Source organism: Toxotes jaculatrix, chromosome 1 (assembly GCF_017976425.1).
Source record: "Toxotes jaculatrix isolate fToxJac2 chromosome 1, fToxJac2.pri, whole genome shotgun sequence".
Classification (NCBI taxonomy): Eukaryota; Metazoa; Chordata; class Actinopteri; family Toxotidae; genus Toxotes; species Toxotes jaculatrix.
The window spans coordinates 19,735,957-19,754,009 of NC_054394.1; the positions used below are offsets into that span (position 1 = coordinate 19,735,957).

An 18,053-nucleotide genomic window follows, 5' to 3' on the forward strand; every position below is an offset into this window, starting at 1 on the left:
TTTTTTTTTTGTGTATTATTTTGTATTACAAAATAATACATTTTTCTATTTTATAATTTGAAATTTTATGTTGAAGGGAGACAGCATTTGAAGGCTGACACTATCAGCACAGTGCTGAAAGTGTATTGAACTAGTTATGTAATGTTTACTTTGATTGAACAAATCCTCCCTCATCAGTATTACAGTAGTACAGAGACAAAGTAATTAATGTAAAATCTAATAGTATATTTGTGCTTTAAAATCTAAGAAGATTTGTGGTTTATCATAATATATATAGTCAATTTTCATCCTATACGTAAAAAGGTATATTATAATAATGTGTTGTGATTTTTTTCTAGTGGTCTAATGAGATCAAATCATGACCAAATTAAATTGTACCTTATGTGCTGTTTGTACTGTTTGCACCGTCTGCCTCTTTATCTGATTTGTCTGTGGGAATGAAAGCCTCTATGCATTTAGTCAAACTGTCTGCTTGCTCTTTTGCCTTGGTTTACTATTATCTAAACCACTGTCTGAACAACAGGTGTTATGTTCAAGATGAGTTGTGAGTGTGTATGTGTGTGTGTGTGTGTGTGTGTGCATGCAGTGTATGCTGATTTAGATTTATTTTCCAGTATACTGTAAATCCTCCACAAGCTATTTACGGCACCTTTTTCAATCTGATATAAAAACGTGAAGTACGCCCATCTTGTTTTAAACAATTAAATGTATAAAAGATAATGGAATGAAACCTTATTGGACTTTCTGGGCCACTCTGGGTGTCTTACATTGTCAGGATGCGTCATGAACACTTAAGAAAGCACCACAATCTAATTTTACATTGCTGCTCATATTCTTTTTTTTTTTTTTTTTTTTTTGGCTTACTGGAAAAAATAAATAAGGATAATTAAGATAACTGAAAGAACCTTTTGTGCTCAACAGAATTTTTTGTTCTTTGTGTGCTTATTTTATGTAACTTTAGTTGGAATTGTAGCATACGAACTGTGCTGACAGAGAAAAAGTACATTGCCTTTTAATAAAAAAAAAAAGCCAGTTAAATGTCTAATGTTATCTAAAGGTGTGAACAATTTCTCTCATTCCATGTGACAGTAAAAAAAAAAAGTACTAAGTCTTAAGTAGTGTGCACAGTTTCACTTATAATAAAAAAGTATTGATCTTGTAGGTCTTATTTTTCCATTTTTAAATTAAAATGGACAAACGTCCGTCTTGAGTGAAAGTGCTGTTCATGTGACGTTGAGCTGATTATTATGATATAATTCTATTTGATGAAATGTAATCTAAGCTCAGCTGCTGTTTAATTGAAGGAGAATGACGTGTGATGTTAAGCTCAGTGTTTAGGAGCTTGTGTAACAGTTGCGATATCAAGACCAAGATGTCCTAATTCATTGCTTAGCAACTACCTATCGATGCCACAGGTAGCTTTGATGGTAAGGTAAACATTTTGTGAATGCCAAATCAAGAGCTGAATCAGCATATATGAATGTTGCCTGTAAGTGTAACGGAGCTTTTTTTTTCAGATGTTTTTTCTTGAAATGTACATAATAATTTTATTATTATGGGAATTCTACTATTCGAAATTTGGCTTGTTGTTGTTACTGGATCCAGATGGCCTGCTGTGACAGCCTCTGTGAATTTTACTCTCATCCCACTTCCTTTAATGTCAGAACTAGTTTGCATAGCTGCTTTTAATTTTTCATCGGCAGCAGCAGGACCAGTAGAAAGGGTTAAGCTGAGCGAGGTGCTGTGTGTTTGGCTGACTGCAGAGTGAAACAGGATGCAGCGACTGCATTGTCAGCCTGCTGGTGTGAGTGCAAACAGATGAGGAAATGCTGGAGCGGGTACTCCAAAACTCGGGTTACCCTGGAAACGGTTTGCGTCATGATCACCAGCAATTAGCTTGCAGCTCTTTAGTTTTCATGATAGGTCTACCAGAGCTTAGCCTAATGACTCTGGTGTCTGAAGAGTCACCATCAAAAGAAGACTCACAAAATATTCAGAGACGGTTTTGTTTTGCTTCTTCCTTTAACATTTTGTTTGTGAAATAGTCCATAAATTACAATTATTTTAGCTCAGAGTTACGGGTTTGGCTTTTTTGATGCTCTGTTTTGAACTGCCTATAAAGAGCTGTGCAGCGTGACCTCTCCTTCTTATTTTTCTCTAATGAGCCTTGATGTGATGTCCTGACCTCGTCTATCTGCTTGGATTATCATCTGTACAAAGCTTATTTGTGGCTGAGTTTGTGTATTGTTGAGGCCCAGAATGTTGGACTGGGGAGGGGGGAATGCCGAACCACTGCCATCAACTTAGTTTGGGCTAATTAGACCTTTTTTTTTTTCCTGCAACTGTTGTGTCAGCTTCCCATACTTTGCCTGTTTTCACTACATGAAAAATTGGCAAATGTGAAGTGGCTAGATAAGATAAGTAGTGACAAAATGTTCCCCCCAAGCCGCTGGCTCTCTGTTTGCAACACAATCGAGCTTTTTAGTTCGAGGAGACAGCGGCGATTTTCTGCGCAGCTCGTCGCAAAGGATTTTGATTACACCACAAGGTTACCAACAATGCAAACATTACAGGTGGCTTAGCTTTTAAGTTCAGGATGAGGTTGTTGAACCTTGCATGTGTTGAATGTTTGTTCAGTCCAGTGACAGAGTGAGAGTAGAGGCAGAGAGCATGGTTAGGTTTGGTCAAGGGGTGGTATGATTAAATTAGACCGCTATGACATAGATGGTGGGAGCCCTTAGTTAAATTGCTGCTGTGGGAAGTTAAGCATAATGGAGAAATAGAGGTGAGGGATGTAGTAAAAATTTTTTTTATTTAAATGAGTACATACCATAGGTTTTATTGACTGTTAATAGTCTCCAGATGACTTCATTGATATAACATCACCTTTTCCGTCAATATTCTCAAGGCTCTAGGTGATGATCTGAAGGGATGGTGAGACAAGAGTGATTTCAGCTTTTTGTGGAACTGAAAATGATCAGAGATATCATTTTTGCATTGCATTCTCACCGAAATATTACACAGCAATCCCAGCAAAAATGTTTTACTCACTTTGTTCCCCTACTTTTCTTTCCCTCATTTTGTTCTCTCTATCTCTGTTTCTCATTTTCTCTGAATTTCTTTCTGTCTTTCTCTGTGCGCCTCTTTTGAAAACGGTGTCAGCACTGCTGCTTTTACACCAAAAGGCTGTTGCTAAGTGACGGTTGACGTCAGCCGCAGCTACAGAGGAGGGCTTGTGTGTGTTTAGCAGCTGAGGGCAGATCCCACTGAAAAGGGCAAAACTGTGAAGCACTATTAGTCACTGCAATGAAAACCCTAACTTCAACCAACAGGATCGCCATTTCCAATAACTGTTTATTCTTAGTGACTTATTGTAAAAGTATATCTTTCAAAATAGAATGATGAGGTTTAGACACTTTTTTTTTTTTTTTTTTTTTTGAGAAACTGCACCCGGCCAATCCCCACCCCCTTTTCTTCAATTTTTCTTTAGTCTGTCGCTGTCTCACTTTAACCCCTGTCTGCCCCTCCCCCCACACGTAAGCACACACACACACAGGCTCAAATGCCAAACCACCCCCCCCCCCCCCCTTCCCCTCACATAATGTAAGTGAGATTTTGTAGATAGATTTTGTGCCTGACGAAGGTCTCTGACTCTGAGTTTCAGTGTGATATCTCCCCCATCCGGCCAAGGTTGCTCTTGATCTGCTCACCATTGTTCTGTGTAATCAATTCCCGGGGACCTGTATCATCCTCTCCCCTCCCCGCCACTACACCCCCACCCCTTGTTCCCCCTTGCCTTTCTCTCTCCTGACCGCACATGAAATTTGACCTGTTAGAGTGGACCAAAAAAAATAAAAAATAAGCTCAACATCAACATTACAGGTTAAAATAATGGTGGACTTCTTCTGTTCACCTCTCATGAGCAGTTAAACTGTTATTAGTGACTGTTTTGTAAGAATTTAGTACATTTCTGTTGCAGTGTGACACTTGTTTTGTCTGCATCAAAGCTGCAGTACTGAACCAAAAGAATGTGCTTGTGCTTGCTCGACACGCTCGAGACAGTATTCTTGTTTTTTATGTGAGAAAAGTTAGAGAGCCATGGCACAGTAATTCACCAGTCCATATACAGCAGAGGACATGACATGTCTGTTGCATCTGTGATGTAAATTATTATGGTTGATACAGGCTGCTGCTGGAGATAAACCAGCACCAGCGGAGAGTGAGGTTCTATGGGCACAGATAGGTTTTTGCAACAGTCATATGGGGCTCACTGACGGCAGAATGAGTGAGTGGAGAGAACAGGGTTTAATCGCGTACCCCCTCTGCAGCTAATGCACACTGTGCTGTTCAGATACAGTCTGAGCAGTGGCCCGCCCCAAACTGTCATTGCTCCCTGTGAAGGCCTTGCAATGACGTGCCCATAAGAATTTCTGAAGAGTGATACTCAGCGATCAAGGCCCAGATGGGCAGTGGTTTAAAGGTTAAAGAGTCTCTTTTGAGCAGAAGACCAGTTCACCCTAGTGAAACATCATTTAGCAAGACACTGAATCCCTCACACCTTCATGGTCACACCTGACACTGTGGAGTTAAGCAATGCAAAGATTCATTTTTTTTTATTCAATAAAGAGACACCATATTAATGTATTTATGTGCTATTAAAGCTTTGAAAAGTTGTGTCTTGCTTGTATTGACACACACGGCAATGCATTGGATCGCCTGTTGCCGTTTGACCCTCCTTTGTCCTTATCTGTCCTGACCCTGTATCAAAGGATCAACTGGATCAACAGTGGACTTGATGCCACATATCAACAGCAGGCACCCTGGCATGGTACCATAGACACGGGGCATGAGGTGCTGGGTGCTTAGCTGCAGACAGCAGTAGTTGGCTGGGGGAAGGTGTAGATTAAAGATAGCTGTTCTGTTTTTTTTGGGTTTTTTTAGCACAGTTATCATATAGAATATTGCATGTTACTGTTTCTAAGTGATCTAAAAATGCTGATACATCCGGTTTGGTTGGTTTGTTCAAAATGATGCACAATATATATACATTTTTTTCAGGTTAGTTTACTGCACGTTTTTTTTTTTCTCCTTTCGTTTTGGTCTTTTTCAGTGGCAACAGCTACAAGCTATGTATTGACAAGAGGTTGAGAATAGTGATGTTCCTGTTCACAAAATGAGCCTCCCACAGATTTACTAAAGGCTAGCTAAATCAGCATCATCATGCTCAATACATGGACATTTTTTTCATCCATCTTTCTGTTTGAACTGAAAGAAAAATTCAACATTGTCCTTAGTATTCTTTAAAAAAAAACAAAACAAGTTGCACTCCTTTGCAATGATGACATTAGATAATATTCAACAAATTAAAAAAGTATTTCATGCTCGCACAGAAAGTGCAGTTACTTTAGGTCACATTCAGGTAACACTACACTCCAAAACAAACCAAATATTTTGTGGGTGTCCCTGAGTTGATATTGTATGTCATGATGTGTCACATGTTTCATGACAACAACCTGCGGTGATGAAAATACTTTTTTTTTTTTTTTTAAGTAATAGAATTAAAGAAGGCCTTAAAAATAGATAATTGTGTCAAATATTTTCTGTGATGTGTACAAATGGATGCCATGTGTGTCTTGAGGGTCACAATTTCTGCCTTTAATCTAAACAAATTTACTGGCTGAAGTCCTGCACTTTTCTAAACTTTATTTATGACTGGGAGTGCTCTTTTACAGAAATGTCAGTGTCTTAATACCTAGAAATTTAAACTTGCTTCAAAAAAAAAAAAAGGATTGTGTACTACACAAATCTTGGTAGATTCTGTACATGTAGGATTCACCTTTGCTCTCCTTAACTCTGTTTAGTAAACCTACCTCAGGTTTGTGTGACTGACTCTTCTGACTGTCAGCCAGTGTTCCAGTATTTATGCCATGTGGCATCTGTCTCAGATGATGCAGGCAGAGCTTGCCGAGCTCTGAGTTTATACATGCAGATGTAAAACGCCGATCTCTGGTGGTCCCAGCACTTATGTTGTGACCCACACTGTCTTTCTCTGCCTGCTCGTTCCTAAGACGGGATACTGAGGAGAAAGTAACTGAAGACCCCAGTCACTCTAAAAGCCGCCTTTCCTGCCTGGTGACTCTGTGTTTAAACTACAAACTGCATGATGCATTTGTAAGGAAGTGTAGATTTGTCACTTAAACAGAACAACAAGCATATTAGTCTGTTAGCTGCAACTGCAGGTGCATATTAGTCTACTGCTTTACAGTCCTCATTTGTTTTAATAAGCCATCTGATACTTTTTGTTTGCTTTGTTTAATGGACAGTGCTTACTCAGGGATTTATGTTAGCTGAATGCATCAATAGCCAAGGATAACCATCTACAAATAATTTAGATATCCTGTGCTGAGTTGTTACAGGAGCAGGAGAAATAGGAGTCATGTGACTGATGTATCCTGTGATGAAGGTCACCCCCCACCCCCAAAATGCTTTTGTGCGAAATGACAGACATATCTGTTATATTTAAATTCAAATATTGTTGATGCAATCATTTTTAAAGGCAGGAAGGAAAGTGTGTTTGTGGCGGAGCAATGGTGAACTTTTTGCTTAAGCTTACAGTATTATTGTTGCTGCTTGTCATCAATGGTTGTGGATTTAACTTGTTAATGTGTGTCTATTTTCCTTGATCTTAAATTATAAACGGTTTTGTACAGATGTACATCATAATTTCGTGAAATTCACTTCTTGCCCTGGACACGTTTTGTTCAGTCATTCTTGAACTCAGCTGATCTTCCTCACTTCTGTCCTTTGATTCATAAAACTTGTGGGCTCGCTCCCTTAGTCTCTTTCCCTCTTTTCTCTGTTGCTTCAACGGCAGGTTCTCTGTGTTCGTCACTGAGAGCATAATGGCCTCATGGCAGGATGACAGTCTTACTTCATTATGTGTGCGCTAAACACCAGGGACTCCACAATGTGAAATACCGACACACCCCACCCCTGGACCAAGCCAGGGTGGATTATTCTCATGAAACATCAACTTATTGCTCTTGGAAATTGCAATAAAAGACATTTTGTGACCTCACACCACTGTGGGCTTCAGTCCCTGACCTGTTATAGTGCTACAAAAAAGTGTGCCCACACAGAAAGTGTTGAAGAAAGTTCATTGTCCATTGTCTGGCCATGCCATGGGATGTGGGTAATTGCCTCAGACTGAAAAAAACATCTGTGCCGAATAAAATGACAGAACTGCAGTAGGGGTTTTTTTTACCATTCAGAAATGTCAAGAATAACCAAAAATCAATAAAATATTTACTAAGACAACACCAAAAACAGCAACAAATTTTAGCATGCAGGCTGCACTAACATCAGCGACGGCTAAACTGTTACTCACAGTTTTCATGTGATTTGCCAGACTTGTTGTAGATTTCCTAGCTTCCTTTGGCACTTGACTTTTCGGGGGCCATCTTCACAAATTGGGAAGTGATTCAAGGCTCGTGACTTTTTCGCCCTCTTGGTGGCATGGTTGTAACTTGAAAGCCTGTCACATGGTCCTGTGTGACTGTCCAAGTGTCAGTGCTGGTAATGTTAGATGAGAGCTGTGACGCACAAAACTATCACTAAGATTAAATAATTTATGTTGATGCATAATGTATAATATTGGATTACTATTTCTTATTTGAAGGAGTAGTTGGGATTTTTGTGTGACTGGAGAGATAATAATGACTACAGCATCCACACACTGATTTGGACGTTGATTACCATGGCAACAGTAGAAACTTTGAAGTTTGGAGGCATTTGGGTCAGCCCTAATATTTAGGTTGGTTCATGTTTTATTTTCTCCACCCTAACTTTGTCGGCCCACCGTTATAGTCTTTTGGCTGCTTCCTGCTTCTGCTAGAAACGGGTGTTGATAAGAGCTGTGAACTGAGAGGACTGAACCATACAGTAAATATGGAGCTGTAAAACCAAAATGGCCTAAAAGAGGCTAAAACGCTCCATAGAGTTGCAGAGTTTAACCATTGTTCTGTCTGCGTTTGTGTGTGTGAGTGTATTATTGTTGAACCAAACTTGCAATATTTATTATATATTTATAGCTACTCAACATAGATTGTATGACTTAGAAAAGTTTCTGCTGGTGATCAGACAATAATATCCTGCAAGAAACACCAGATAAAAAACCCTGGTAGCTGTGAGGCATTTAGAAAAGTACATGTAGGAGCCCTGTATGATACTGACCTTTACCTCTGTGATCCACACACACCATGATCAGGAGAGTAGGAAAGGACAGGCTGCAACAAGCCCTTTGTTGCTATGGAGCACTCAAACAGACTAGTTGTATTTTTTAGCAGAGTGTGTTGAATTGGGTTAAATTACTCTCATATTGTTTAACAATTATTTATTTAGTTATTTAACTCAAATAACTTTAACAACAACAAGACTGACAGATGTTAAGGCGCTTCAAAGTGGTCTCTTCTGTATTGATTTTGACCCTTAACTTGACAAGTGTACACCTACTTCTTTAGGTTTTTTTGGGGTTTTTTTTGTTTTTTTTAAACCCCTGTCACCTCAGCTGTAATGGCAGCTTTGTGAATGCGACATGTAAAAGGAGAAATGAGAAGCTGCCTTCAGCCAGCATTGGTCACTTGCTTGTAAATGATTTACTTAACACACAATTTCTGTTGTGGTCTCTTCTCTCACTGTTCTTTGTGTCTGTCTCACTCGCTCTACTTCCCTGTGAACTCCTCCTCCCTCTGCTCGGCTCTGATGGATGGCGTTTGTGTTCACATGCTTGTTATTGGCCAGAGTTCCAGGGCTCAGGCGTTAGGTTGTGTTTATGAGAGGAGCCTGCACTGATTCCATGATAAAACCAGATGTTCCCTTACAAGGCTTTGAGCCTCCCTCATCTAGCTCTCATGTCCATATCAGGTATAACCTTCCTGTTGTACTCAGGCCCACCAGCCTCCAAACTATAGCTTGCTCCTGGGCTCCACAGTGGTCAAAAAAGGTTGCGTGTGAAGGACATACATCACATGTTTGCACTTTGATAGAGAGAAACAGTCTTAAGTTGGTATATGCTGAGGATATGGACTGTTATGAGAATATTCAGAATAGAAAAATTACAACAAACAAACTAAAAGATGCTAAATAAAAAAGTACGACAACAACCTAAACAAAATTTATAAAGATTGCAATAACAGCACTGTTTCTGTTTTTGCTGAAAATGACTCAACCAATCTTAACCAGTTAATGAATTATTAGAATTGTCTTCCAGTAAATTTATGTTAATCAACTAATCACTTCAGGCAATGAATTACACAGAAATGAACAGCTTTACAGGAAGCCTTTCAGCGTGTCTTTTTCGACAAATGTTCAGTACAAAAACGTGGTGCAACTGCCATGACCTGTTAATACACTAAAGGTTTCCAAGGATTGGAACATAAAGTCACGTACACACCAGAACTATGCTGTTCATATTACAAAGTAATCTACCTGGAATGTTCTCTTGCATATATTTGATTTGACAATTTCGCATGCTGCTGTATGACGTCGTATTGCATTGTTGTAAACGTTGAGACATTTTCACAAGTTTTTAACAGACTACCCTGTGTTTTTGTGCCAGATTGGAGTCACTGAAATGAATGAGGAGGCTGCAGTTTTTTTTTTTAGCACTGTGCTGTTGTCCAGTTAAAATCTACATTAGAGTTTGAAGAGTTTTGGGAGTTAAAACAAACAAGGCAACCAGATAGCTGCATGATCCCCTGTGTCTGTTGGTACTATCAGATTGATTTCTCTTCTCTACAGGGCTAGTGATCATTTCAATTTTCATTTCATACCTCCATGTTGAATGGTTGTAAAGAAAGACTGTAAACAAACAAGTGTAAAATGAGTGGACTAATGAAACAGCATGAAAACAAAAAAATATGAAACCTTCATGTGTACAGGATGTAAGATTCTCGTAGACAGCCCTCTGGTAGAGACCTGCCTGCTTACAGTTTCAGCAGAAAACATACCGCACTGTTGCACTTTGCCTTTGTCCCTTGACATAATATATTGAGTCTTTGATAATACTAACTTTAACCAGTTTGTTGGAAACCAATCTTTGGGCTGATATAAGAAGAGGAAACACAGCTGTAAATAAAACAAAACACAGAGGCCAGTCAGAGGCAGATCTGGTTACTTATCGTACCTTACTAAACAGCTGCTTACATTTTCTTCATGACATATGACACGTCAGGCTCTGATTGTACATTCTGTGCGTCACAAGGTCAATGGTCCTTTTAATAATTACTGGTGTTAACACTGGGTAAACCTGGGATATTTATATGAACCTGCAGATCAGCAAATCAATGTCAGCAGAAAGGACTTTGAGAAGTACTATTCGAAGTATTTACACCTGGGCTCTCTGCCACCACTCTCCAAAGGTCATACATGCCGATATTCTTGCCAATCTCTTGTGATAAGACAAACAGACATCTTTTTTTTTTTTTTTTTTTTTAAATAAAGGTCAACAATAGAATAAACCCTATTACATGTATGTGCCTTAGTTGTGCATGTAGAAAGTCACAGAACTCCCTTTCAAAATCTGGTAAATAAAATACATTTTGCCTTACTAGGGGCAAATGTGCAAAACATTGCAACCTTAAATGTAAGTGTTTTCTTTTAAAATTTGCATTACTTTAGGAAACATCAGATTTCAGTGTTTGCTTCAGTGCTTCACCATTCCTCGCTTTCCATACATTTGCATTTCTCCACACCTTTTTCTTTCTTTAACCCAGCATGTTTTCTGCCTTTCAGTTGTTGACTGTAATTTTTTTTTTATGTGAAAATTCTGCGGTAACGTGTGCTCAAAAGTAGCTCTTATATCCTCTGCTCCATATGTAAACAAACACCAGTTGCCAACAAGTACGGCAGATCAGCCCCTAAAACACCCTTTAATGCAATGTGACGTGACTTTGATACTAAAGCCTATTTCATGCTCTTCATTAGCCTGGGTGTCTCCCCATCGAGCACACTGGCTTCTATAAATACCCTTAAAGTTTTCCACTGTGGCATTCTTGTGTGCCATTTAAAAACTGAAACTTTGTTGAGTGAAATGAACAAGTTATGTGCTTTGTGGTGTTGTTTATATAACTCCACCTCCTTGGACTGAGATAAGAAACTGAAAACTTAGGAGGCAGTAGTTTGTTCCCTGATATCTCTCAATAGAGGAGCTTCTTTTGGCAACACATAACACAAACAACTGCGACTGATAATTTTATGTTGTTGTTATGGAAAAATAAGAATTTAAATCAGTGGATTCTTCTTTAACAGTTGTAATAGTAGCCACCAGGGGTGTTTTTATTGAAGCTGGCCCTTAGTCTCGGTTTCTGTTTGTCGTAATATAAAATTTTGCAGAACTGTAAAAAAATGTTGTTGTTTTTTTTTTTACACCCAGACTAACAAAATAGGAGTCTTGTAATTGTTAACTTGTTCATGCCTTGGATGGTTTGAATTTTTTAACTATGTTTGGGAAGACATTTCATTGGTAGTGTTTGTTTTGTTTTTTTTAATTCACTGAACTGGTGCCAAATAGGACAAACACCACACAGTACACAAAGAAAGAAACAGATCTTGTTATAGAAGTGCTTAAAAATACTTCAAATGACACCAATAGATGCTGGCTCACACAGGGCAGACGCTGAACAACACCGATCCAGTGAAGTGGTAGATGAGTGTGAAAGAGAGGGATGACATTTTGCACGAGCTCCTTTCCCTAGTCAAAGAATTTTCCATGGTCCTGCCAGGTTGCCCTGACGACACTTGTGACAGCCATAGGCGGACTAGCCATCTGGAGTACCATGAGTTTTCCCGTTCGGGCCTGTTGACCTGTGGGCTGGTGGTGAGCCAAGCAACACTGATGCAAAAAGATTTTTTACAAGTCTTTGGTACCGTAGGTCGTCTGGCTGGTTACACTGGGAGGACGTACTGTATCTCTTCCCACCTTTCACAGGCAGCTGCTTAGTCACTTCATACTTTGGTCATGTGTTGTACCAACTTGGATTCAGCAACGAGCGACAGAGCGACAGATTGTGTTGTGCATTAATTGTGACTTTGTAAAGCAACTGACCAAAAATGTGGGGGAGAAAAAAATAAAATATATTGAGACTGTGTTTGGTTTGGTTTTGGAACACATAGAGCAATTAATGCACTTAATTAAGCAATTAATTAACACCATTGCTTGTTGTTCAGGTTGAGTCCCGGTAAAGCCGCTGGATGTCAGACATGCTTCTTTGGTACTGTTAGCATGTTAGACGCTGCTTGTTGGCTTACAAACAAACACACTGTCCCAAAATCTCACACTCTATCCAGTCACTGGTTTAGTACCTTTTACTTGTGCTTCCTGTCTTTGTTTGCACTTGATACATTTTGCAGAGCATTGTTGTCAAAGCCTTCTTGTCGCTTAAAAGATATCTTAACCACTTCCATATAATTGAGGTTGTTACATTTACTTCCTCATCATTGTTTTGGAGTTAATTTATGTTCACTGCTGCTTTCATTCTCTTTCTTCATAACCACTTTGGGTTTATCATTATTTGTGACAGACCACAAGGAAAAGGTAGACAGATTAACTGAATTATGAAGACTGCATGCTGAGAGCCATATCAAAACATTATCAGTGTTACCAAGTAAAGTTTAAACAGTGAATTGGTGTTGAGGGATCATTTTATTGCCAGCAATACGTTCTGAACTGTGCAACTCTGGAAGGAAGAGTTTAGCATAAACATTTGTGCAACCTGGGGAATGATTTCTGTTTCATTCCTATTCCTTAGAACACTTTATTGAATTTATTTAATGATTAGCGCAAAATGCATTTTGTGGATAAAAGAAAATGTTACATTTCTGCTTTATTTTATCATATGGGTCAGTTTTGCGTGCGTGAGAGTGGAGGATATGTCTTTGCAGTGAGCCTGGCTGGGTCAAAAGTTCAGAGACAGTTTTTTTAATCCCTGCTCCTTCCTTCAGCTGCTGGCCCACAGTCAGCTAACCTGTCTGAGCCTTGGCACTGTGCTTCAGACCCAGCCATATCCTGGCAGTTCAAGCTATGTCTGACCAATAGGAGACACACACACACACACACACACTCTGCAGACCTTTCATCTGGTTAACTCTCTTTCCTGAACAGGGGCTTAAAAGAATCAAGCCAGCCTGTGCTTTATTTTGCTCTCTCCATATCATCTTGTCTTCCCCTGCGTGTCTCGTGTGCCTGTGCAGAAGGCTGCTGACGTTGTGTGTGTCGCTGCAAACTGACGTCAGCAGTGCCCTGCTCCTCTCCATACAAATGCCCTGCCTGCCTGCCTGCCATTGATACCTTTTCTCCGCCCCCCCCCCCCCACCACCACGCTCTTATTAGCGTCTTTTTATCAGTTCCAGCACCTCTCACACCACGGTGCGAGAGCCTAGCTAATATGACACGCAGGTGTGACTAACCAGCCGTCTAATAGATTGCACAGGTTTATTGACTCCTGTGAGGAAATATTTACGACTTGTCTCATGCTAAATAATTGTGTGTATGTGAAGAGTTATTTTGATGTTTACTATTTTTTTTTATTTGTGTTTTGCTGTCTGTCTTATTGTCGGTGTGGCTCTGTCCTTGTTTGCTTTGTATCTTTACATTCATGCTGGTGTGAATAAATACAGTACAGTTATTTCCCTTATGGAAATACCATAAGGGTATTTCTAAACATACCCTCACAAAATCAGGCTACTTTCTCTCCTCTTGTTAAATGGTGGTTTGGATTTACAGCATGATTTACAGTCGTTTTTATTGTTTACCCTGTGTCCTAACTCTAAAGCTAGCAGTGGATGAAGTATTGAGATCCTTTGAGTAACAGTAGCAATAGGATAATGTGAAAATACTCAAGTAAAAGTCCTGCATTCAAATTTAGTAAAGAGCAAAATGTACTAAAAAATGAAAAGTAGAAGTACATATTATTCAGAATAGCTCCTTTTAGATCATCATAGGTCTTATTATTACCAATATTTCAAATAGATAAACATATTGTAGCTGCTCTAGTTGAGCTGGAGGTAGTTTTAACTCCTTTATATACTGTTGGGTGGTGAAATATAAAGTAATGCATCACAGTTTATAAGATGGCCACATAATTCATACTTGAAATCTTAATCTGCACAGTAACAAGTAACTGTAGCTATTCAGTAAATTCAGTGAAGAAAATAAATGCAATAAATCTCTTTAAATGTAGGTGAGTAGAAGTATAAGGTAGTGTAAAATGAAAATACTAAAAGGTATAAAAGGCTAGTGCCTCAGTCTACTTAGTAAAAAGTGTGTTTCACAATTGTACCTAAATATCTTAGAGGTGAGAAATGATATGTGTTTTGCAGTGTGCCTGTGTGTATGCATGTGTGTACAGGTGTCTTAAGTGTCAGCAGCTGAGTTGTGTGCCTCTGTCTATGTGTCCGCCCTCATGTCATGTTTTCATAACATCACTAAAGAAAATATCTCTCCTGTTCATTGAAAGATTTTAATCTCATCACATGCAGAAGGCCCTCACTGTAAATAAGTTGTTGCTTGGCACACGCTTTAATGGTGGCGGTGGTGGTAGCGCCAAGTCAGCCAGCTTTTCCTGTTTCTGAGCTGTGCAACAGTCGGAGGAGAATCCATGTTTTATTGTGCGTTGTGCACAGACTGCGCAGAGGTAAAGAGAAGAGCATACTCTAATGGTGACGTGTTGACAGATTGTGCACATACTATGCTATATTGTATGACACATTGCAGACGTTTGAGTGTGTCACTGGGTGTGCACTGCGTGTGTGATCACGAGTGTCAGTAGAAAATGGAACTGCCAACAGATCACAAACCTTTGGGTGAGTTAAATGAAGGCCAAGCTCCCATTGTATCTAGTTGTGTCTCCGTTTTCTTTTTTATCTCTACTTCTGTCCTTTACCCTCCGTCCCCTCCTTAATGGCATCCTTTCCTTCTGCTTTTACCCGTCTCCCTGTCTGTGTGTCTCTCCGTAAACAAGCAGAAGGCCAACAACTCTGTCCTCCAGCCGTCTCCCGCCATCCTGTTGCCATGGTGTATGGAGCATTGTTTGCTGGCCTCTATGTCGGGTTGCCATGGCACGGCTTATTTGCCATATTAAATGTTTGGCAGCATTGTACAGATGCTGATGACAAACACCCAACATCCCACTTTGATCAATGAAACAGTTACTGATTAGAGGAGATGGGATGGAGCCACTGATCTATTTAACAGCCGTAGTTATAGGTTTCATGTGCTGCATGCCTTACATGCAGAAATGTGAATGTACAGTATCTGTAAAATCAAACAACTGGAAAGAAAAGCATAGTAAAAAAAAAATAGGTATAAGTTTAGCTTTGCCACTTAAATGCAGGACTTTTGTTGCCATAAAGGATTCCCTTTTTTCTTATTTGATTAAAAACCTGTTCTCGTAGCTTTTGAAAACTGGCATGTATTATTTTTGTAATCAAACACTGTAGAACAGTAGTGAAACAGTGCATTTGAAATTGTAATTATAAAAATGAAATTTAAAGCCATTCATTAAATAAAGTGAATTTGTAAATCAATTATATTGAAATTCTTGACATTGCTGAATATGACCTATTTTGTTTATTCCCAACAATAATCATATTGCGCCTGAGATCTTAAAAACTCACATATGAATGTGTGTGTTTATATGTACAGGTTCAGGTTGTTGGTGTTTGTGGAGGTCCGTCTCAAATTAGGCCTCTGTGTCTCTCCCCCTTGTGGTGAGGGGTGTGACTGCATGGTGCCTTGATTTGTTTACTGTCTGGATTTTATACGGCACAAACTGTTGTATTTCTCCCAATTAAAACATGTAGGTAGACCTAAAATCCAGGTGCCCCCTGACTCAGATTGATCATAAATACCAGGCTTCATGTTATCATGTGTTGCATTGTCAAAAGTAATGGATTTCAGTGCTTTCTCCTAAGTGTGCATGGCTGAAAAAATGAAATGCATGAATTTAAAAAAAAAAAAAAAAAATCTCTGAATGTACAAAAGTGTAACTGCCCTGTGTAACAAACCTGGTTAATCGCTATCTTAACTAACTGTTTTCTGTCAAATGTGTATTGTATTTAGACTTAACATAAAAGATTAGGTTATTTCAGGTCTACCAACTTAGTGTTACACAACCTGCACCAACTTTGACTGTACACTGCTGTAATGTGTGAGAGCTGTTTGGTTACCAACAGATAGCGTGGAAATGCTGCCGATTGACGTAGTTGCAGCTAGATAAGATCTCATTCCTCCATTGTAGACGCACCATGGTGGTTTTAGTGGTTTGCTTTTCTTTTGCTTTCAGTGAAGGGCCTCCGTCTGCTGTCGCTAAAGCTGTGTGCATTAGCATACCTGTTGAAGAAAGTGCATCATGTGGTGCAGGAAATCCTTAATGTAAACTGTTACTACGCTGTGCGTTTAGATAACAGACAGAATAGACTGAGCAGAGGCTCCGTCGCTCTGTTGCCAACCTGCCAGCGTCCTCACTGAAAAGTCATAAGGCTAATGTGCTCAAAGTGGAGCATAGGTCACAGCCTCTGCTCCCTCTATGTAAATGCATTTCATGTTCTTTGTTATGCACCAACACAAATACAGTGATGACATGTGACTGACAGTTATTGTGTCTCCATTGTGTGTGTGTGTGTTGTTTTTTTTTTTTTTTTCAGATGATCTTGTGGGACTGGGATCTGAAACACTGGTACAAACCTCAGTATCAGGTCAGTACTTTATTTCAGCTTGCATGTTTAAAGGTGCATGTGCATGGCAGCTAACAGAGGTTTTTTTCACATACAGTGGTCTCTGTGGTCCACCAGTAGAGGCTGTCTATAAGTCACCTTTAGGACATTCAGTTCTTTTCCTGATATTTAGTTTTTGGTTAGGCAAAATACACATTGTGTAAAACCTGACATACAGTGACCTTGCAACCGTTGTCATGCCACATTTTTATCTCACTCAGACATTCTTTGTCTTGTTAGAACTATTTGTGTAACCTATCTAAGAATTTTAGCTCCCACAGACTAAAAGTCATTATTTGTTCTTGTTAGACAGGGTAGAGCCAGTCAGAACAGAATATTTTCCCTCATGAAACCTGTCTTTAAAAAAAAAATAATCAAGGATTACACCTATTTTGTGACAGATCGCTCTTACAATTTATAGGATTTCACTTTAGAAAAATCAGCATAGCACTGCACTTTTCATATCAGCTCTCGATGGAGTGTATTTTTCTCTGAATATACTGTAGTTGTTGTCACAGTTTCTGTTGTGTAAGGGGTGAGAGGAACAGAGGAGACAACAGGAGAGGAATGAGGTGGGAGAGGAAGTTAGAAATAGTAACTATCAGCAGAGTCAGCTGTGGGAAAATGGGATTCCTAAAAGAAATTAAGATGGAGAAGACTAGAGCATAGAGAGAGCTGGAGGATCTTCATCACCAGTGTGTGCTTGATGGACCTGATCCTACCACAACACCACTGTTCCGAACAGCCTTTTAAGTTAGTGGTATGAATTAGTAGACTGGTGCCTGTCTGTTGTGCGTATTACAGTACATACCAGCTGGAGGCCAGTAGACGGCCCTGTCTAAAGCCACAAGCCAAAATTTGAGATATCTTTTCACATGGAAAGCAAATTAACAGGGCTTTTCACAAAACTTTCCCACAAACATTTGAAAACAGTGTGTGTGTGTGTGTGTAAACAATGTGCTGCACTGTAGTAGTGCCTTTACTTCCCTGTTCCCTAATCTGTGTGATATGGCAGGGTGCATTGAGCGGCAACGGCGTGGATCTTTCAGTCATCAACGAGGCCAGGAACTTGGTGTCAGACCTGCTGATGGACTCGTCCCTGTCTCCCCACACCATCTCAGTTCTGCGCAGCATCTCCAGCCTCATGGGGACCTTCTCAGGCTCGTGCCGCCCCAGGGTCAACCCTTTCACCCCCTTCCCAGGTTTCTACCCCTGCGATGAGGTGGAGGACTCTGTAGAGAGGACTGACAGGAAAACCATAAAGGTGGGCGCAAGCACCAAAT

The 18,053-nt window shown here is 39.6% G+C and overlaps 1 protein-coding gene across 1 annotated transcript in view; it reads left to right on the forward strand.

Moving 5' to 3' along the window:
- Positions 1 to 18,053, forward strand: part of pde3b (phosphodiesterase 3B) — a 38,571-nt gene that overhangs the window by 8,839 nt on the left and 11,679 nt on the right. The window contains exons 2-3 of the mRNA XM_041061698.1: positions 16,702 to 16,752; positions 17,786 to 18,034. Coding sequence (XP_040917632.1) covers positions 16,702 to 16,752; positions 17,786 to 18,034 — 300 coding nt within the window. The remainder of the gene's footprint in view (positions 1 to 16,701; positions 16,753 to 17,785; positions 18,035 to 18,053) is intronic.